Source organism: Antechinus flavipes, chromosome 3 (assembly GCF_016432865.1).
Source record: "Antechinus flavipes isolate AdamAnt ecotype Samford, QLD, Australia chromosome 3, AdamAnt_v2, whole genome shotgun sequence".
Lineage (NCBI taxonomy): Eukaryota > Metazoa > Chordata > Mammalia > Dasyuromorphia > Dasyuridae > Antechinus > Antechinus flavipes.
The window spans coordinates 248,491,526-248,514,764 of NC_067400.1; the positions used below are offsets into that span (position 1 = coordinate 248,491,526).

The 23,239-nt window shown below is 33.1% G+C and overlaps 1 protein-coding gene across 1 annotated transcript in view; it reads right to left on the reverse strand.

Annotated features, from left to right (window-relative positions):
- The window catches only part of NCAM2 (neural cell adhesion molecule 2), a 285,546-nt gene that overhangs the window by 120,275 nt on the left and 142,032 nt on the right, over positions 1-23,239 (reverse strand). The window contains exon 10 of the mRNA XM_051984853.1: positions 12,675-12,862. Within this exon, the coding sequence (XP_051840813.1) occupies positions 12,675-12,862 (188 nt within the window). The remainder of the gene's footprint in view (positions 1-12,674; positions 12,863-23,239) is intronic.

Below are 23,239 nucleotides of genomic sequence, written 5' to 3' on the forward strand. Positions count from 1 at the left end.
TTTAAAAACTCTCCCTGGAAAGTTTCTTAGTATAACATAAACAGGAGTCATTGGAGTGTTTAGCAGTCCTTAAAACCTCTGTCACAGAGGAAAGAGCACTAATCTTGTTCCTCAATTCAAATCCTGACTTTGCCTTTTAAGACCTGTGTGACCTCAGGCAAATTATTTCTAGGCCTCAGTTGGATAAGACAGTTTGTGAGGTCTCTTACAGTTCAAAATTTATGATCTTAATAAATGCTTATTGATTGATTTTATGACCTTCTTGATATTTAAGACCAGTTTTTTAAATTGAATTTGAGGTTAATTTCTATGATTTTATTCCTACTGTAGATAAAGAAGTGGTTAAAATTATTTGAAATACATTCAAAATTAATTTGAAATGCATAATTAACCTTATAGGCTGTTATGCCTTAGTGCTCAAATTTTAGTCTCAAAACACACAATTTTGAAGGATCATTTCAAGGGAAATAATTGCCAGTAGAAATGGGTTTAATTTTCAATTTCCATAGCTATCATTAAGAAAGTGTGTTTGCATCAGAATCCTGTTAACTTCAACTCTAGTTTAAAGAAAAAAACATAAATATGTGACTAATAAAGAGATAATATTAACTAAAAGATCAGTTTCAAAGTTTATGTTAATTTTAAAAAGAAAAAAGAATCTATGTTAATGATATTTGAGATAGCTATTAATTAGCAGATCATCAAATTGTGGGCTTCAAATGGCTAACATTTGTTGTAAATGACACAAAAATGGTTCAAGTATGTTGAAATTTTTGTTCAATTCTAAATTGTTCTAAATTATTTCAATTCTAAAAATAACAAAGTAGGAAAGTGTTCAATAAAATTTTTCAAGGTTCTTATGACAGATGACAGAATGCTAAAATAAATAACTTATTTTAAAAGTAAGGAAATGCAGTGACAAATTAATGAAAAGATAAGTTAGCCTTTATATAGCACTTTGAATTTGAGAAGTACTTATAGATCTTATCTCATTTAATCTCCTTATATATATTATCTCAAAAACTGTGAGTTAGTTATAATGAATATTTCTACTTGTAGAGGAGAAAGACTTAGAAAGGTTCATTAACTTGTGTGGAATCACATAGTTCAGTAAGTGTCTGAGGCAACATTTGAACTCAGGTCTTCCAGTCTCCAAATCTGGCACTTATATTCTGGGCCACCTAACTGTCTATTAATTATTATAGTTAGTCAATCATTAGCATTTCCAAATCCTTGAGGCTGGCAGCATGATTTCTTATGTAAGGCTTGGCCCCTTTCATATGTGAACAGCTTGGTTGCTAAGAGGGGTAGAAAAGGAACATTTGTGTAAAGAGAACTGATAAAATCAACTTAGAAACAGTCTTTCGGAGAAAATTTCGAGGAAAGACAAAGATTATTCTGAGAACCAGATTGAGAACCATTCTTCAGATGATCTGAGAGCCCTTCTTTGAAGGCAGAATAATAACTAAAATAATGATGGTTGTAGAACACTGAGGTCCATCAGCTCATTTGCATGTGACTGTTTTAAAATATGTTAATGATAAATTATGAAAAGATTATATAAGAACTATGGTACCTTATAGAAAGGTAGCTTTCTTTCTTTTGTCTTTCATGTACCTTTCTGCTGGATTTCTATAAATGTGCTACACATTGGTGAAAGAGGGACACTCGAGTTTTTGAGTGATGTGGTATTTTAATCATTCCTACTTTTTAATGATTATTATTATTGTTTAGCAAATATTTTGTGTTTAAAACAGTCACTATGATAAAGTAAATTGAAAGAATACTAGTACTAATTATTTGAACATATTTTTACTATAATTACTTGTACTTTTAAAATTTTTTTGAAAGTACAAGTATCAAGAAATAAATGCTTTACAAATATATCATAAAGGTCATTCTGATTTATTATATGGTTGTTAGGTATCATGATACAACTTTATAACATAGTTTATTATTACACAGATTTATTTATTATCTACCCAGAAATAATGTACTTTAGAGCAATGGTTCTCAAAGTGTGGCCCAGAAAACCCTGAAGAGCTTTCAAAACTTTTCAGAGAGTTTACAAATTCAAAGTTAGTTTTAAATTTCTAATATGACAAATATCTATAAATATAACTCACAAAAACAAAAACTCTTTGGACATATCCTCAATAATTTTTGATAGTATAAAAGTATACCGAGAACAAAAATCTGATAACTACTGCTGTAGATTAGAGCTTCTTAAACTTTTCTCATTCATGACCCTTTTTTACCTGAGAAATTTTTATGTGACCCAGGTATATAGGTATATAAAATAATTTTAGAAATCAAACATTTATTGATAATAAATCATAACCTCATGACCCCTACAGTTATGAAATCCCCATATGGAGTTGTCCATCATAATTTAAGAAACTGGACTATAGAGGATTAGCTCACTAGAGATTTAGATGAAAAGGCTGATAACAATTTAATAGTTTAGAGATATGTTTATAAGGCCAATGTTAATAAATATCAATTTTGTAGAGAAATTTCAAAATAGATATGCTATTCAAGAATTATATTAACAATATTTAACAACATTTTAAAAAATTTCCATATGAATTGATTGCTATAATTTATCTAATACTAGGGCTGTCTCCATTTGAAACCTCTTCTTATTTAAGATCCAATTGGGCAAATTGCATTCAAGATTTGTAAACTGTTTGCAAAACTGACATGAAACAGCAATCATATAGTTGGCAAAATTTAATCAGAATTTGGAATATTAAGAAGGTATAACAATATAATTATTGAAAGAATTGATCTATTTTTCTCCAACATTTCTTCTGAATTCCAAGCACACTTCTGTAATCACCTATAAGTCATTTCTACCTGTATATTATTACTGGCATTTCAAAATCAACAGGTCCATGACCAAATTAATTATATTTTTGAATTTATAACCACCTTGACAAAAGAGACTTGTCATATTTTTGGCTATATATATCCATTTCCAAGTTTGAGAACTTGAGATTATCTTTGATTCTTTTCTTTCTCTCCCTTCTGACTTCCAAATTATAAAATTCTGTCAATTTTACTTCAACAAATGCTTCTCATTTCTATTCCATTCCAATCCTATTTATGAATGAAGCAGTTATTAATTTTCCACTGACTGAACTACTGGAATAACTTCCTAACAGGTGCTGTCACTACTTTTCCTTTTTCATTAAAATAACAAAAGATACACAGACACATAGCTCCCCAAACGGAGGAATTTTACATATATTAAAGTAGGAGATGGTACTATTTCTTAATTCCCATGCTAAAATGGAAAAAGTCTACCTAAAATGGCAAATAATATTCTATTCACATTTGTCTTTTAATGCAACAAGTTTACTTAATTCTAAACTACTTTTAAAAGAACTTTTCATTTGTTATAAAACATGGCCTAGGCCCATTTTACTTCACGATGAAATCAAGAACACTAAATAAGATGTTGAAAGCCTTCTTTTGGAAACTGGCTCTTTTATTGATTGATTCATTAGAACAGGAGGAAGAGCCAAGATGTTGGAGCAAAGGCAGGAACTGGTCCAGCTACTTCCCCAAACCACTCCAAATTCCTTTAAATAATGACTAAACAATTTTTAGATCATCAGAACACCCAAAAAGCCATAGTGGAACATTTTCTAGGAGATGACACTTTAGCAAGTCAGCAGAAAAGGGCTGTGGAACCAGGATGCAGTCCCAGTGCAGGAAGCGCCAGTGGTCGGGTCCCAATCTGACCCAGGCCAGTACAGTAGGATCAGTTCTGGGATCTCTGAAACAATCTCATCACTGGTGGTTTCCAGATCTCTCAGCCCAGAGACGCCAAAGAAGACTTGGAAGGTCATCAGAAAAGGTCTGTGGAACCAGTGAGAGCCTACCGGGCAATCCCAGCACAGGATATGTGAGCACAGCCCTGGCCCAAGCGTTGGCAAAGCAGAACTGTTGCTTTAGAATGCACAGTGGGGCGGGGACAGTTCCAGGGCAAAAATGAGGGCTTGTAATTAGGTACTTAGAAGCTGAAAACAGCTTGGGACATTGCATCTGGAAACAGAGCCCTACTTTATCAAAGAGTTAAAAGCTGAGTAATAGGTTAAGAAAATGAGCAGACAAAAATTTCTGACCATAGAAAATTACTATGATGACAAGGAAGATCAAAACACACATTCAATTATTGTTCTATAAGAAACGATCAGCAGGATGATTTCAGAGAGGCCTGGAGAGTGTTACATAAAATGATGCCGAGTGAAATGAGCAGAACCAGGATTATTATATACAGCAACAACAAGATTGTACTATGATCAATTTTGATAGAGGTGGTTCTTTTCAACAATGAGATGATTCAGACCAGTTCCAATGATCTTGTGATGAAGAGAGCCATCTACATCCAGAGAAAGGACTGTGGGAACTGAATGTGGATCACAACATAGCATTTTCGCTCTTTGTTGTGTGCTTGCATTTTTTCTCATTTTTTCCTTTTTGATTTAATTTTTCTTGTGCAAGCATAATCATTGAATAAAGATGTATACATATATTTTAACATGTTTAACATATATTGGATTATGTTATCTAGGGGAGGGAGTTGGGGGAAGAGAGGGAGAAATATGGAACACAAGGTTTTGGAAGGATCAATGTTGAAAAATTTTCCAAGCATATGTTTTGAAAATAAAAATCTAAAAAAAAAGATATTAGTGAAAGGGGCAACTAGATGGCACAGTGGACCAGCCCTTAAGCCAGAAGGACCTAAGTTCAAATCTGGCCTCAGACACTTAATACTTCCTAGCTGTGTGACCCTAGGCAAGTCACTTAACTCCACTTGCCTCAATTAAAAAAAAAGTTGTAATAAAAAACAAACACATATTCAGAAGAAGATAACAAAGTCAAAGCTTCTACATCCAGAGTCTCCAAGGAAAATTAGAATTGAGTTCAGGCCACGGAAGAGCTCAAAAGGGATTTTGAAAATTAAGTAATAGAGGAATTATTAGGTAAAGAATAGAGAATGGTACAAAAAAATACAAAAAACTAACGAGGAGAGGAATACCTTAAAAAGCAAAATTGGCCAAATGGGAAAGGAGGTAAAAAAGCTCATTGAGAGGAAAATGATTCCTTGAAAATTAGAATTGAGCAAATTGAAGCTAATGACTTTCTATGAGAAATTAAGATACAATAAAGCAACACCAAAAAAAAAAAAAAAAAAGAAAGAAAGAAAGGAAAAAAAGACAATGTGAACTACTGGTGTGGAAAACAAATCCAGGAAAGAGAGTTTAAAAGTTAATGGAATATCTGAAAGTCATGATCAAAAAAAAAAAAAAAAAAAGAGCTGGGACATCATCTTTCAAGAAATTATCAAAGAATGTTCTGATATTCTAGAACCAGAAGGTAAACTAAAAGAAAGAACGAAAGAGATCCCAAAATGAAAACTCCCAGGAATATTATAGTTAAATTTCAGATCTCTCAGGCCAAGGAGAAAATACTGCAAGCATCCAGAAACAAACAGTTCAAGTATAGTGGACTCACAGTCAGGCTAACACGACATCTGCATTTAAGTTTCAGAAGGTGTGGAATATGACCTTCCAAAGAGTAAAGGAGCTAGGTTATAACCAAGAATCACCTACCCAGCAAAGCTGAGTATAATCCTTCAGAGGAAAAGGTCAATGAAATAGAGGATTTTCAAGCATTCATTATAAAAACACCAGAACTGAATGGAAAATACGATTTTCAAGTACAGGATTCAGGTAATCAAGAAAGTGATAACATAAAGGACTTAATAAGGTTTATCTGTTTACATTCCTATATGGGAGGATGATACTTATAATTCATTAGAAGTTTCTGATTATTATGGCAGTTAGAAGGAATATATATAAACAAGAGGGCACAGGGGTGATTTGAATATGGGGGATAATATTTTTTAAAAAGATGAAATTAAGTGGGGAGAGAAGAATGCACTGGGAGAAATGGAATGGTATAAATTATCTGCCATAAAAAATGAGGCAAGAAAAAACTTGTTTAGTGGAGGAGAAGAGGGGGAACAGTGGGGAAGGGAGTGAACTTTACTCTCATCAGAACTGGCTCAAAGAGGAAATAACATACACATTCAATATGGATATAGAAATATCCAGAAAAATAGGAGGGGAATAATTTGGGAAAGGGGGAATGTGAGAAAAGAGAGAACATATTGGGGGAGGGAGTAGCAAAACATTTTTGAGGAGTAACAGGGTGAATGGAGAGAGAGAGAATAAATGGGGGGAAAGAAGGTAGAACAATAAACTTATTTTTATGAGGTATATCTCCAGTTCAAACCTTCTCTTAGATAAATATTTCCAATTTCTTCATCTACAAAACAAATACACTGCATCTTACCTGGTATTTATATTATTAGTTTATATTAGGTACTTATATAAAGTACAAAACACTATATAACACATATAAGTATATGATATTATTATTATACTGATATTATAGCCAAAAATTGTTTTTTGTTGTTTGAATATATTTTAAAGCAATGAATTAGAAAATGTAGGTATACATACATACATAGAAGATGGGAGAGAAGAAAGAAGAAAAAACATGATATAGCCAATAGAGGGAGTCATAAAGAACTAGATTCAAGACCTGACATGACATTAATAGTTGGATGATCTGGGCAAACATTAATCTCTCTAAGTTTACTCATCTGTAAAATTGGGGGGAGGTTGGATTCAATGACCTCCAAGATTTTATCTATCCATGATTTTATGATTCCTCAGTGTTCCAGAAAAGCAAAATTATTTGCAATTGAAACAGTTTGCTTAATCTAGAGGGAGTGAGAAGATCTACCATTTAAATTATGTGTGTGCACACACATATGTTTATACACATGTATGCACCCACACATCTGTATTACTTAGATGTATGCACACATACATTATGCTATTTATTAATTTGTCAATAATATGGACAGATCAACAAATGCTGTTTTATCATGCTGTTATTTATCATGACATATCTTAAATGACACCAGAGAAGACTAAAGGAGGCAGGAACATAAGGAAAAGAGACAAAGGAAGGATCTAGTCATGGTAGAATACATTAAACTCCATCCATCAAATTCTGTTATAACTATTTATTCTCTCCTCTTCCCCTCCTTTTATAAGAAGAAAAAACAAAAGATAAAGAGTGAAATCAACATTCAGCATTTGCTATTATAAAATACTGTTTGAAGCAATACAGTTTTCTCTCTTACTATATTAATTTTTAAAAGCCTTCCCTTTCTTGGCCTAGATAGAAGAAAAGCTTATGCTATACCTATTCTCCCCACCAACACCAATATATTTGAATAATCTTTTCTCATATTTTGCCCTAATTGCAATGAATAATAAAAACTATGCTTCCTCCCTATGTTTTTCAGCTTCACTTTTAAAAAAAAAAATACTCACTCCTACAACTTCTCTTTGTTCCCTAAGTGACACTTAAAGATAAGGGACTCTGAAGGGACAATAACAGCTTCATTCCTTTCAGAAATTAAGAACCTGAACATTATTTTAAAATGTATTTTGTCTTCTGAACTTGCCTATCAAAGGCTCTTTTTGGCTCCATTTTAAAAAAATAGAAATGTTCTGTTAAAATTTATTTTCCCCACTCCAGGCTTCCATTATAAGATCAATTATTTTCTTGAACAAGTTATTTCTTTTTTGCCTTTTGGAACATCATAATCTAATCTTTTCTTTCTTATCTAATCACTGATACATAATTCTAATTCAATTTTGATTAGTGATCTTTGTTACCTATTTTTGTTTGTTTCTTGTTCTTCACTTATAATAGAAATTTGGCTATCACATTGATTCTCTGTCTAGTAAAGACCTATGAACTCTATTTTCCACTTTGCCCCGTTGCCCGGTGGTGTCAATAAATCTTTGGCAATTAAAATTTCTATACACATGGTATTTATTTTTATTCTCCCCCCCACCCCAATCTTTTGAGAGTCTAGTAATTCTTAGATTATATCTCTGAACTCTGTTTTCTGGGTCAATTTTTTGACAAAAGATATCTCATATTCTTCCAATTAAAGATCACAGTAATTGTTTTTGTACTGTTTTGTTTTGTCATTGCCTTTTTTTTTTTTTTTTTTTGAGTTTTATTTCCCCTGGTGTTTTGAAGATAGCTTGCTGATACTGGATTGAGCACTGGGCTTGGAGTATGACAACCTGAATTCAAATGCTTCCTCACAAACTTATTAGTTAGGTGAGACAGGTTAAAATTCAGCTTATTCTTCTGTCAGAATATAATAAAAGCACCTACTTTATAGGGTTATTGTAAGAATCAACTGAAATAATAGACATAAAGCATCTTGCAAACCTTCAAAGCATTCTCTAATAGTACCAGCCATTCACTATGATTTTTAAGAATTTCTTATGCTTGGGGCAGCTAGATGATGCAGTGGATAGAATGCTGGCCCGGAAGTCGGTAGAACCTGAGTTCAAATCCAACCTCAGACACTTAATACTTACTAGCTGTATGACCCTGGGCAAGTCCCTTAACCCTAACTGCCTCAGCAAAAAAAAAAAAAAAAATTAAAAAATTAAAAAATTCTTATTCTTTTCAACAGATTCCTTTCTATTCTAAATTTTCTATTCCATTCATTATCTTACTTTTCAGTTCTTTTATTTGCACTACATTTGTTTCTAAGGTACTGCTGATGCTAAACTTTTCTCTATTTTACCCTATTTCTTTTTTCTCTCAGCTATTTTTTTAATGTGGGGTTATAGCTTTTGATCTACCACCATTTGATTGATGGATGATTTGAATTGAAATGCTACCACTGGGAGACTGCTACATTATGATGATGTTGAGGTACTTGGTTGCCACATTCCATAGAAAAGCCTGGATTAGAGGGTGGGAGGAGGCAAGCATGAAGGAATAAAGGACAAAAGTATGGGAAATCTTTGCTAGGGTGATTGGTGAAAATTTTGGTGGGTGACTTCATTATCCACTGTTATTCTTAGTCATCCACTTTTTCTAGGTCCACATTTGATAATGATAACCCATAATGCAGAGGGAGGTACTCAGGGTAGGATAGGGGCTAGTATATAGATAGGATAATGTAGAGATAATGATATGATACTGAAGGTTTTAAAACAATTTTTCTGTGAGTTTTAGCTTACAGAAATTCCTTTTTTTCTCCTCTTTTTAGTTATTACTCTTACTTTTGCTTTTTTTTTTTTTTTGGATGTGAATGGTAATTGAAGTAATATTCAGTCTTTTACTTGAGCATATTGCCAAAAGTCTATTTTCATGAACAAGAAGAGCATGTCAAACCCTCTGAATTATGGCTAAGGAAAAATGCAAATGAAGGTCATAGTTTTATGGGGAGAAGGTTAGTTCTTGTTTAGCCATGTCTATTAGCCAGCCAGTCAGTCAACAAGCAGTTATTAGGTTACTACTATAAGCCCAGCATTAGGACAATGAGTCCCTAATTTTAAAGAGCTTGTAGTTTAATGGGGGAGACAACATGAAAACAATTATATATGAACAACATAAAATTGAAGATAACCAACCAATGTGGAAAATTGACAAATTTTAGCAGAGACTTGAAGGAAGCTTGGGAAACTAGAAAGCAGAGATGAAAAGGGAAAAATATCTCAGGCAAAGGGGAAGACAAAAAATGCTCAGAATTAGGAAATGGAGTATTTGTGAGAAATGGTACAGAGATTAAAGGCCAGTCTTACCTTATCACAGAATTTGTGGAAGAAATTAGGTTTACAGTAGGACCAGAATATGATGGACTTTACAAGTCAAAGATAAGATTTTTATCCTGGAGGAAATAGCAACTATTGGACTTTACTGAAGAGAGCTCTGATAGGATAAAAGTCAGACCTATATTTTGGGAAGATCAATTGAAGAGCCAGGTAGAAGATGGGTTGGAAACGGGGAGAGATGTGATACAAAAAGGCCATTGTACTAATTCTGTTGTGAGGTGATAGGGACCCTCAGTGGGATGGTAACTTGTAAGTTGAAAAGAGGTATATGAGATGTTATGAAAGTAGAAATGTTAGGAATAGCTAATTTAATGGACATAGAATGAGATTACATATAGAGAAAAGTCAAATATGTCTCTGAAGTTGTGATCCTGGGTGACTGGAAAAATAATGGTATTCTCAACAGTAATACAGAAATTGAAAAAGTTTTGGGGGTAATGATAATGAGTTTAAGTTTTCTACAGGACATTCACTTTGAAATGTCCAATAATAGTTAGATATGTGAGTCTGGAGGTTAGGGCTAGAGTAGTAGATATGAAAGTTATCAGCAGAAAGATGATAATCATAAGATCTAATGCGATTGCTCAGAGATTTCTCAGGAGAGAAGAGAATTCCAGTGGGTGGAGGAGACCCACCAAGACTGAGAACTACCTGGATAAGACTCAGCAAATGTGATTGAAAATGGTCAAAAAGGTAGGAAGAGAACTAGGAGAGAGTAGTGTAATGCAAACTAATAAAAGTGAGTATCTGGGAAAATTGTCAAAGGCTGCCGAGAACTCAAGAAAGATGAGGATTGAAAAAAGGACATTTGATTTGGCAATTAGAGATCACTGGTAACTCTGAAGTCAGTAGCTTCAGTTGAATGATGAAATCAGATGCTAAAAAGCAGATATCTGAGAAGAAAATCAGGGGAAAGGAGAAGCTAACTGATTGCCTTCTCAAAGAGTTTGGTCCAAATAAGAAGGAAAGATGTGGGATGAAAGTAAGGATGGATGGATCAAGTTAGGGTTTTTCAGAATGGGGAGATGTAAGAATATCTGTCTGTTTAGATTTGCATATTTAATAGCACAGGAAAGGAAAAAGGAGATTGGTTATAAAGGTCACATATATACCATGATCATGGAAATTTCTTAGGAATTTCATTAGAAAGGGATGCAGCTAAGGTAGTAGCATCTCACAGGAAAAGAAATGTTTTGGAATATCATAATAACAGAGTCAGTTATTCAATAAATCTCAAAAAATTAGAAATCAAATTGGGACAAATCTAATAAGATTGCATATATGTATATACACACACATTTTTACACATATGCACATATACAGACACAAACATATATACGTATATGCGTGTACACACATATATACACATTTTAAAACTTGATAATAGCTTTTTATTTTTCCAAATACATGTAAAGATAGTTTTCAACATTCACCTTTGCAAAATCTTGTGTTCCAAATTTTTCTCCCTCCCTTCTTCCACTCCTTTCCATGTATAGCAGTAATCCAATATTCTTCTAAACATAATCAATACATACATATACATATGTATGTATACATATCTACACACACATATAAACATATTAAAAACCTTTGTTAGCCTCCTTTTTAGAATATTATGCTTATTCTGGACATTAAATTTTAGGAAGGACACTGATAAATTAAATATTTAGAGGTGAATTCAGGACTAGGAAACCAGGACATATAGCCTTTATATAATGCTTTAAGATTTGTAAAGATCTTACAAATTACACTGGCTCCTTGTAATATTATTTTACTGGATTCTTATAGCCCTGGGAGGTAGTTGCTATTATTATTTCCATTTTACAGATCAAGAAAGTGAGACAGACAGAAATTAAATGACCTGACCAGAGTAACACAGCTAGTAAGCACCTGAAGTAGAATTTGAAGTTGTCTTCTCAACTCCAAGTCCAGTGCTCTCTCCATTGTACCATCTAGAAGTCTCCTACATATGAAAAATTGTGAAACAACCAGGATGTTCAGCCTGGAGAAGACTGGGGGAATATGATAGCTAGAGGTTGTTGACAGTAATAAGAATGAACGACTGATAGAATGAAGAAATTTAAAGTTCTTACCATGTGTCAAGCATAGTACTAATGGCTAAAGCTACAAATATAAAAGAGAAATAGTCTTTGACTTCAAAGAATTTAAATTCTAATGGCAAGAAATCAGCACATAACTAAGTGGTAGTTAAGGTATTTTGGTTTGAGAATTCACCAGGATGGTGAGTGGTGCCCTAGGGTAGTAATTTGACATGTCCATTCTAGAAACATCAACTCTGCTAGGCTCTGGACGACAGAACCACGAGGAATGAGTTGCAAAGAGATGATTTCAGATTTGATATGATGAAAAACTTTCTAATAAGTGATTATCTAAAACTGAGATAAGCTGTCCTGGGAAACAGTGTGTTCCTCCTAGCTGAAGGTTTTCCAGTAAAAGCCAGTCGCCCATTTTGGGAGATGCCAAAATGGCAGCATGGAGTATTAGATAAAGAACAGTTTTTGGAGTAAGGAAGATCTGGGTTCAGTTCAAATTCTTACAAATGTTGGCCGGAAATCCTAAGCAGTGGCTAAGACCAGAATTTGCAGAATACATGGCAAAATATATTTGTACAGGAAGTTTCTTCTTTATACTAATGAAATCACATCCAAAAAACTATCCAAAAAAAAAAAAGAAAGAAAGAAATGACTAAAATAAGCAGTAACTTTACTGTCTATATTTATGAAATATTATAATTTATTATTTATATTAAAACAAAATAATTACATTATAATTATTTATATTAGTGTTATAATTTAATACATACATTTGATTTATAATCATATACAATTGCATATTAATAATAATGAGGCATATCATAAAATTGATTTTAGAACACACACAAAATAATCCATTTAAATGGTAAACACTTACCTCTAAAATCATCTTTCTTCCTGCACTGTAAGTCTTTAAATTTGTGGCATTTTTGGAAGGCAAAAATGATTTTTCTCTACTCCAAAGGATCGATGCTGGAGGATTAGCTTTCACATCACAACTTATGTTGATGGGATTTCCTTCCCAAGAATAATAGATTGTTTGGTTTGATACAAACTTGGGAGCATCTGAAAAAAATAAAATTAGCTTATACTCTGCCTTTCAAAAACAAATAGATATTTAAACTTCAAGGCAATTTTTTTTATCTGGGCACAAATAAAAATGTCCATTGATGCTAGTACAAATATTAAAATAGTGGTTATTGTAACAAATGTTTAGCTAGACTCTTGAAATATTGGTTATTTGATCAGCAGGATGATTTCAGAGAGGCCTGGAGAGACTTACATGAACTGATGCTAAGTGAAATGAGCAGAACTAGAAGATCATTGTACATGGAAATAACAAGATTATATGATGATCAATTCTGATGGATGTGACTCTTTACAACAATGAGATGATTCAGGCCAATTCCAATGGTCTTGGGATGAAGAGAGCCATCTGCACCGAAAGAGAGGACTGTGGAAACCGAGTGTGGACCACAACATAGCATTTTCACTCTTTTTGTTGTTTGCTTGCATTTTATTTTCTTTCTCATTTTTTTCTTTTTAATTTGATTTTTTTGTGTACTAAGATAATTATGTAAATATATGCATATATTGGATTTAACATATTTTTACCACGTTTAACACATATTGGACTACTTGCTATCTAGGGCAGGGGGTGGGGAAGAAGGAGGGGAAAGTGGAACACAAGGTTTTGCAAGGGTTAATGTTGAAAAATTATCCATGTATATCTTTTGAAAATTGAAAAGCATTAATTAAAAAATAGTGGCTATTGTAACAAATGTTAGAGTTGGATTATTATTATTGTAACAAATGTTCTAGCTGGACTCTTTGAATAAATATTTCTTGATGTATTAATTTACCTAAAAATATGATATACTATAGATTACAAAAATATTGATTAAAGATATTTTAACCTTAAAGAATATCAATTAAACAAATTTGCAAACCCTTTTGTGGGTCATGGTAATGTCACACACTTCACATTCTGTTTTGAGTTTCTAATAAAGGATCATTTGACAAAAACTGGTGATTCAGCAAAACATTTGCTTTTATTTGACATGACTTTAAATTGTATTCATAAATTAATGATATTTCTATCTACTCTATCTATAATTCTTATCCCTATTTCATTGTATCTTCTTATCTGTTTCTTTTTCATATATATGTTTTACTGACCCTTATCGCAAAACTTATATCTTTATTTTCTACCTTCTCATAATTTAATAGACCCAAATATATCAAAACAGTAAAAAGTCTGTATGAGATTGTTCTCAATAGGATCTGAAAAAGTAAAGATAACAGGTATTAGCAGTTTATTTCTATGATTTGGACTATGCAAAGGAGAAAAGATATTGAACCACAGTATGAAAAGATAATAGCCTGTGTGAAGGTTTTGTTTTGTTTTTTTTCTTTTTCTTCAAAGAAGAACAGGGAAGGAGTAGGTAGGGAGACATTAAAAATTATCTTGTAAATGGGAATGACTAAAGGGTACAAGATCTGGAAGAGACTTGAGCTAATGGAATTAAAGACACAAATAGAGGTGGAAAGGGATTGATATTTTTAAAAAGACATCTTAAGAGACTGGAAAAAAGCAGGAGATTGAGAGCTGGTATTAAGGTGATATATAGTGTTGAGATGGGAAACAAACAGGATTCAAGTTTTTAAAAACAGTGGTATTTCACAATTTCTCTACTGAGTGGGAGGAGCAAGAGTAAAAAAGAGGTTTGAAATAGATCTTAAAGAGAATGGGACAGAGAAGAGTAAAAAGAATAACCTCAAATAACAAGAATCAAATTGAGATTGGATAATAAATTTGTAAAAAATAAATAAATAAAAATAAATCTGCAATTGTGGTTGATTGGCTTCTCCAAGGGTGTTCAGCCATGAATGAGTAAGAACAGAGAGGAAAAGTGATGGGAATAATTCAGTGTCTGGATTTGCTAAGGGCATCAAAAGTAAGAAAGCAAGGGGACAAAGGATTTAAGGATGAAGGATCATGTACAATTGAATTGGTTAACTACTGAGTCAAGATTTTAAAGGGAGGAAAATAAACCAAAATAAGGATGATGGCCTGGGAAATCAGGCAGATGTTAGAGTGATTAAGAGCCAGACTGAAGGGTAAAAAGAGGTTTTTTGGGGGCAGCTAGGTGGTGCTATGGATTGATCACTAGCCCTGAAGTCAGGAGACCCGATTTCAAATTTGATCTCAGGCATTTAACACTTCCTGGCTATGCAACCCTGGGCAAGTCATCTAACCCCAATTGCCTAAGGAAAAAAAAAAAAAGAATAGGTTTAGGAAGGCAAACAGAGATTATGGTGAGACAGCAGAAATTCAGTTATGGATTCTGGAGCTAGGATACTAATAAAGGGTCTGATGATCCTTTGAGCTGGAGAAAGAAATGAAAATTCCAAAAATTGAAAAAGTTTATGAATTCAAAAGCAAGGATGATATCAAATAGTAAATTGAATTTCCTAGATGTAAGAACAATGTTTAAATTGTAGAAATATGACTTTGAGCTAGATACTGAACTTCCTGAGAAAAGAGGGGAGACATAGATCTCAGGATCACAGTCGAGTGATATTATGGATAGATTGAACCTCAAAGGAAAATAAATTGCTGAGGGACAGCATTGGAGAGTCATTAAATTAGCAGCAAAGAACAAGGATACACTAACTCCTCCTGTTGACACAATGTGCCAGGGAGTTATGAAAAAAACAAACAAAACGGCCCAAGTGCTAGAAAGCAGACTGGGATTCATGATCTTCTACTTCTCTTCAGGAAGATCCACCTTTCTAGAGATTTGTTCTGTCAAAGATTCTCTCCCATTAACTGGGGGAAAATGAGGATCTCTAATTTACTTTTTGAGATTATGAAATCATGCTTCTTTTTAGTCTGTTTTATTTGCTGTTTTGCTGGCTCCTTCTATTTTTCTTCTGTGAATTACTTGGAGGGGATGGGTCTCAACTCCTTTTCTTTTTTCTACATTACAATTATCTTTCATTACATATTATTATATATGATTATGTATTATATATATTATTCCATTATTTCACACATATATCTATTATATCATGTAATATTATTTATATTGTCATTACATATCTTATTACATATATGTGTAGGGTTAGTAACTGTAATATATATTATACATATATTATATATAAAAACTCCTAGCATTTAGTATAGTAGTGAGCATTTTAATAAGTTTCCTTCCTTTGTCCCTTCATTCTCCTACACACGATTGTCTTCCTACCATTTCCCTTTCCCTTTTTAAAAATTAGATTTGTAAGGAAGATATTGTAGCCCTAATAAATGGGACTCCATTCTTTTTTTTAAAAAGTCCATTGTACCTATATCTTAATCCATCATCTAGAAATATAAATTTTTTTCTCAGAACTACCTTCTTAATCAGTGATCACATTCCAAATTTGTCTTTCACTTCAAAACTCTCTATCATCAACTGGAAAAAGTAATAAAAATGTCAACTTGGACTCAAAGGTCTTTAATTTCTTGCTCAGAACATTACAATTCAGTCTTGCTTTCTTGATTCCTTCTGGCAGAATGGCTTATACTCTTATTTGTCACAAGAATGGAAACTGGTTATCTTCTCACTACTCTCAGCAGGGAGTTCCTAGTGTCCACTATTCATTTCTTCTTCCTCTGACCTTGATTGAACAATCTCTTCTGAAAGTATCTCCTAACACTACGGCTTAACATCATATTATGTGAATTGCAACAAGTCCTGAAACCTCTTCAGTAAAATCTAATAATACCAATAAAAAGAATGAACACATGAAAACAAATCTTAGATGGGCGCTTTAGACCAACAATTATGTTGATAAATGTGATGGCTGAGATCATGCCAAAGGGAATGATTAATTAAAGGAATTAATGATGTCTAACTTGGAGGAGAGAAGACTCAAGGAGATTATGATGTGACAATAATGCAAGGGCTCTAATGTGAAAGTTAAATAGTTTGCCCTTCTAGCTCCATGTCAAAGTCCAAGCAGCTGCTTTTTTATATTGTTTTTCTAGTTATATCAGTGATTAGATTTGATTTAGTGCTGCTATAAATTTTATTAGAGACCCCTGAAGTATCACAGAATTTGGTACAATTAGTAATAGACTGAACTTATTCTTTCTTTATTCTGCAAACAGAGGAAATAAGTAGAAATTACCAAAAGAAAAAACAGATTTGAAAGAAAAAACTTCCAATTAAGAATGGAATGGGAATATTGAGGTCCCTCTCACTCTAGTTTTCAGGAAAAGGTTTGTTCAGGTATAGTATAAAATCATAGGATTTTAATTTAGATATAGGATGGAATAGAAGACTGCTCCAACTCTGATTCTGTTATTCCTGTGGGCTCATAATTTGGTAGAAGGAACAGATTAGGCCACATTATTACTTTTACAAAAATCTATAATATGATCAATAATACCAAAAAATTAGTAGGAGCAAAAGTTAGTCTAATTATTGTCCATATTTTCCTGGTAATGTAAATGCTTGTGAATAAGGGAACACTATAATCTCAGAAAAGTTTATATTGGGAACAGGCCGCAGGGCAAGGTATTACAGATCTCAGGGTTGTGTAGGACTCCACTATAGCTAAGAAAAGGAGCAGAGTACTCAAATGGGGCCAGTTCTGATCATCTAAAGCTCAACTGAGTCAGAGATCTGGGTTGGTTAGTTGTGAATTACCCATTGCAGAAGATATTGTTTGTTTTCTGTTCTCCAAAAGAGTTCTGACATAAGGGAGGAGATGCCATGACATGCAAATAAACTGGATTTAAGGGAGGGAGGACTGGGCAAGGTCACCTGTCTCCTTTTTTCCTCCAGAGCCATCTGGAGCAAGATAACCAGAAATAGTCCTAGATGCAGTGGGAGATCCATTGTGAAAGATGTTTGGAGATCAAGCCCCCAAGGAAAACATGACAACAGAGTCCAAAAGGTGTGATAAGGAAAATAGGAGAGAGTGAGACCAAATGTAAAAAGACTTCAAGTACCAAAAATTTGAGGAAGAAGAAAACTCAAAAATCTTGAACATAAACGGATTAAATCAACAAGAAAGACAGTATGAAGAACAGCACAGCTAAATGAACTCTAAATGAGTTCAGACATGTATAATTACTAGAAAATAAAGGAAAATGATCTAACACTTGATGAGGGGAAAAAAGTGTACAATTTGAAGAGAATATGAACCACACACACACTGTCTCTGAGTAGTCTAAAAGAGAAATGAGAATTATGAGAGGAGAATTTATGTCCTACCACAAAAACAAAAGAGAAAAATGTGAATTTGTAATGGCAAGACTCAAAAAGAGAGAGAGAGAGAGAGAGAGAGAGAGAGAGAGAAAGAGAGAGAGAGAGAGAGAATACCATATTAGGAAAACAAATACCTAGAGGAAAAGGAATGTCTGGAAGAAAAAAAGCAAAAAGCAAAAAAAAATTGATGTGCATCAATACCATTAATAGATTTGTGCCCCAAGAAGATCAAAGAAAAAGGAAATATATACATACAAAATATTAATGGCAACTCTTTTTGTGGTGGCAAAGAATTGGAAATTGAGGAGATACCCATAAATTAAAGAATGGCTGCACAAGCTGTGGTATATGATTGTGATGGAGTACTATTGTGCTAGAAGAAATGATGAGGGAGATGGTTAAAAAATAAAACAAAACACACACAAAAAAATATGGCAAGGCATATGTGAACTGATGCAAAGTGAAGTGAGAAGTACCAGGAGATCATTGTGCATAGTAACAGAAATGTAATGACAGTTAACTGTGAGATTAGGCTATTCTGATCAATACAATTATCCAAAATAAGTCCAAAGGACTCATGAGGATCAAATGCTATCCACTTCCAAAGACAGAATTGATGAACTCTGAGTACAAACTGAAGTCAAATTTTCTGGCTTTCTTTCTTTCTTTCTTTTTTTTTTTTTGCAAAATGACTAATGTGGAAATATGTTTTATTGCATGATTCATGTGTATAATTGACATAATTGTGCTTGCCTTCTAAGTGGGTGGGTGGGAATGGTGAGAAAGAGGGAGAGAATTCAAAACGCAAAAAGAAAAGAAAGTTAAAAATTAATAAATAAATTTTAAAAGGAAAAAAAATTACTCACAATGCAAGCAAAAATACTGATCACAAAGATAAAATATACAGAGGCAATTAAGGATTATAGGTCTCCCAAAAGCCCTTAACACCATAATAAAGGTAATAATAGAACTGCTAGAATTTCTGAATTCAGAAAATGAAATTCAAATTGAAAGAATTTACAAATCACTTAAAAAAAAATCCAATGCTGAAAACTCCAAGATACATAGTGATTAAATGTTTAAACAATTCAATTCAGAAATAAGTTCTACAAGCCAAGGAAAAAGATATTTGAATAAACCAAGATTATTCTGCCTCTCCTAGAAAAGGGAGAAGGAAATAAAAACAGTTCTAAAGAACAATAGAGCTCAGGATGTAGTCTAGGGTGACCCATCCTGCAAACATGAGCTTAACCATACAGGACAAAAGATGGACATTTAAGAATAAAGAAGAATTTGAAAGATTTAAAAAAAAAATCCAAACCCAAACTGAAGAGATTATTTGTTTCTTGCAAACTCATAATCTCCTACTTTTGCAAAAAGGGGAAGAAAGTGTCTTTTTATTAACTCTTCTCAGGGCTAATATTGGTCTTTAAATACACAAATTTAAGTTTCATTCTTTTGTTCTTTCACTTATATTGCTGAGGTCTTGTATGTTGTTTACTTGCATATTCAATTCATATAACTCTCCTGATGCTTCTCTGAATTCTTCGTATTCATCATTTTTTTGGTGTGGTATTATGTCATATATTCAATGTACTTCAATCTTTAGCATTTTTCTCAAAAGATGGTTACTTTGTTTCTGATTTTTTTCCAAGCACAAATTTGTGCTGTATTTTGACATATAAGATGATGTTTTATTTTCCTTTTAATTTCTGATCTTTTGGGATATATGCCAAGCAGTGGGCTTTTTGAGTAATTTCACGCTGTTTTTAGAACTGTTGGACCAATTCAGAGATTCATTAACAATTCATCATTATGCCTGTCTTGTTATTGCTCTCCAACACTGACTATTCCATTTTTTGTCACTTTTAACAATTTGCTGAGATGTAAGGTAAAACTAAAAAGTTGTGAGGATTTACATTTTAATTAAGTGTTTGGAGCAGTGCTGCATGTGCTGTAGCTAGTTTGTAATTCTCCTGAGAACTATTTTTGCATATCCTTTGGGTTACTTATCCATTATAGAGTGATCCTTAGTCCTAAAATTTTGTGATAATTCTCCATATAACTTGCGTATCAGGTTCCTGTTAGAGATATTGGGTAAAAAGATTTCCCCCCCTCCTACTTGCAGTGATTTTTATCCTACTTGCAGCGATTTTTTTGTGTGTGTATTTATGCACACACAAAAGCTTTTCAATTCTACATAAATGATATTATTTGTTTTCTTTTTTCTTTTTTTTTCTTAGTGAATATCTCTATCCCTTATTTGGTTAAGAGTTGGGTTAAGTAATTTAATCTCTCAGTGTGTCAAGTTAGCTTTTTAAGAATATAAACTACTATAGAATAATCACTGATTGGCATTGTAAAAGGAGGTTTCCTAGCATCAGATTTGTTTTGTTATTCTTCATTTGTTTAGTTGTATCCCACTTTTCACGGACCCATGACCCATGAACCATACTGTCCACTGGGTTTTCTTGGCAAAAATATGCCATTTCCTTCTCCAGTGGATTAAGATAAACTGAGTTTAAACTGTTTACTTAGAGTCACACAGTAAGGATATAGAAAAGGTCAGATTTAAATTTAGATCTTCTTGATTCCTGGCCCAGACCCCTACCCACTTAGCCATCTAGTTGCCTCCACACCATCCAAGGCCTAATCTAAAAAAAACTATAATTATGCCAAACATTTTCCTAACGTTGAACTATACTTACATCCCTGAATAAACTGTGCTTGTTCATACCGAATAAATCTTTGGAATTATTGTAACATTTTTAGAAAACTAGAATTTTGTTTTAAAATCCTGCATTAAGATTTATTAGTAATATTGACATATGAGAAGAATGTGGCACAGGAGATAGAGAATTACAGCCAGGAAGATGCCAGTTCAAGTCTGGCTGGGTCATGGGTATATCAGTTAATTTTTCAGTATCTTGAGCAAATCTCAAAGACTATATGTAGAAGGAACCAATCACATTTCCCTTATCTGAGAATTCCCTAGACAAATGAAGTCACAAATCCAGTCCCTAACCCAAATGGCCTACAACATTTTTTTTTGCTTTATCTTCCCCAGTATAAGAATTAGGATTATATTTATTTTTAAAAACATATCTGGTTATGAGATATGGAGCCTACAACTTGGTTGACTTTTCTATTTCAAATTATAAGAATTTTTGTGGTGTATAAATTAATTGTACTTTAATGATTTATAGCATTCACCTGGCTTAGCAATAGCAAATCTAAAATCATAATATCATTAAAACTATTTGGAACTGGCTAAAACAAGAAGAGTTGATCAGTGAAATTGATTAGGTACACAAGATATGGTAGAAAGTGATGATAGTAATCTACTGTTTGATAAACCCAAAGACTGGCTGGTTCTGAAATAAGAACTCATATTCTACAAAAACTGCTGGGAAAATTGGAAAACAGCATGGCAGAAACTAGGTAGATTCCAACATCTCATACCACATACATATTATTGTTATTTTTTGCCCTTTATTCTGAAAGCGGTCCAATGACATCATGAAAATGTTGTCTTGATTTGGATTTTTAAGTAACACAAGGCTGGACAAAGACACAAGTATCACTCTTCCTCCAGAACCTTATGGGACCTAAGATCAGAGCAATGGAAGATGGATCTGGATGTCTTAGGAGACAGGATAAGCTTAAAATGGGCATATGATTTAGATATAAGCACATTTGTTCAAGCGGGAATAGTTTATCCATCAGATCTAGGGAGAATGGAAGAATTTGTGACAAAACAAAAGCTAGAGAACATTATGAAATGTAAAATGGATATTTTTGATTACTTTAAGTTAAAAATGTTTTGCATAAACACCACCAATACAAGCAACATTAGAAGGAAAGCAGAAAGCTGGGAAACAATCTTTACAGCAAGTATCTTTGATAAAGGACTCACTTCTCAAGTATAAAGATAATCTATTTCAATTTATAAGAATATAAGTCATTTCCCAATTGATAAATGATCAAAGGATATTAATAGGCAGTATTTAGATGAAGAAATCAAAGCTATTTATAGTCATAAGAAAAAATGCTCTAAATCATTATTGACTGGAGAAATGCAAATTAAAACAACTCTGAGGTGCCACCTCCCACCTATCAGATTGGCTAATATGACAAAAAAAGAAAATGATGGATGCTGGAAGGAAGTAGGAAAAGTGGGACTCTAATGCATTGTAAGTGGAGTTCTGAACTGATCCAGCCACTCTGGAGAGCAATTTGGAATTCTGCTCAAAGGGTAATCAAACTCTAAATACCCCCTAACCTAGTATTACTACTAAGTCTGTATCCTCAAGAAATCACAAAAAAGGGAAAAGCACTTACATATACAAAAATATTTATAGCAGCTCTTTTTTTTAAGGTGGCAAAGTATTGGAAACTGAAGGAATTTACTTCAATTGGGGAATGGCTAAACAAGTTGTGGTATATGAATGTAATGAAATATTACTGTTATATAAAAAACAATCAGGATGATTTCAGAGAGGCCTGGAGAGACTTATATGAACTGATGCTGAGTGAAATGAGCAGAACCAGGAGATCATTGTATATGGTAATAACAAGATTATATGATAATCAATTCTGAAGCATGTGACTCTTTTCAACAGTGAGGTGATTCAGGCCAGTTCCAATGATCTTGTGGTAGAAAGAGCCATCTACACCCAAAGAGAGGATATTGTGGGAACTGAGTGTGGATCACAACATGATATTTTCACCTTTTTTTGTTGTTTGTTTGCTTTTTTTTCTTTCATTTTTTTCCTTTTTGATCTGATTTTTTCTTACGCAGCATGATAATTGTGAAAATGTTTATAAGAATTGCACATGTTTAACCTATATTGGATTACTTACTGTCTAGGGAAGAGAGAGGGAAGGGAGGGAGAAAAATTTGGAACACAAGTTTTTGTAGGGTGAATGTTAAAAACAGTCTTTGTATTTTGAAAATAAAAGAAATCAAAAAATTTGACAAATAGGAAGCTTTTAGAAAAACATGGAAAAATTCTCCCTGTGCAACAAGAGAACTGTTCGGTTCTGCAAACATATATTGTATCTAGGATATACTGCAACATATCCAACATATATAGGACTGCTTGCCATCTAGGGGAGGGGGTGGAGGGAGGAAGGGGAAAAATCGGAACAGAAATGAGTGCAAGGGATAATGTTG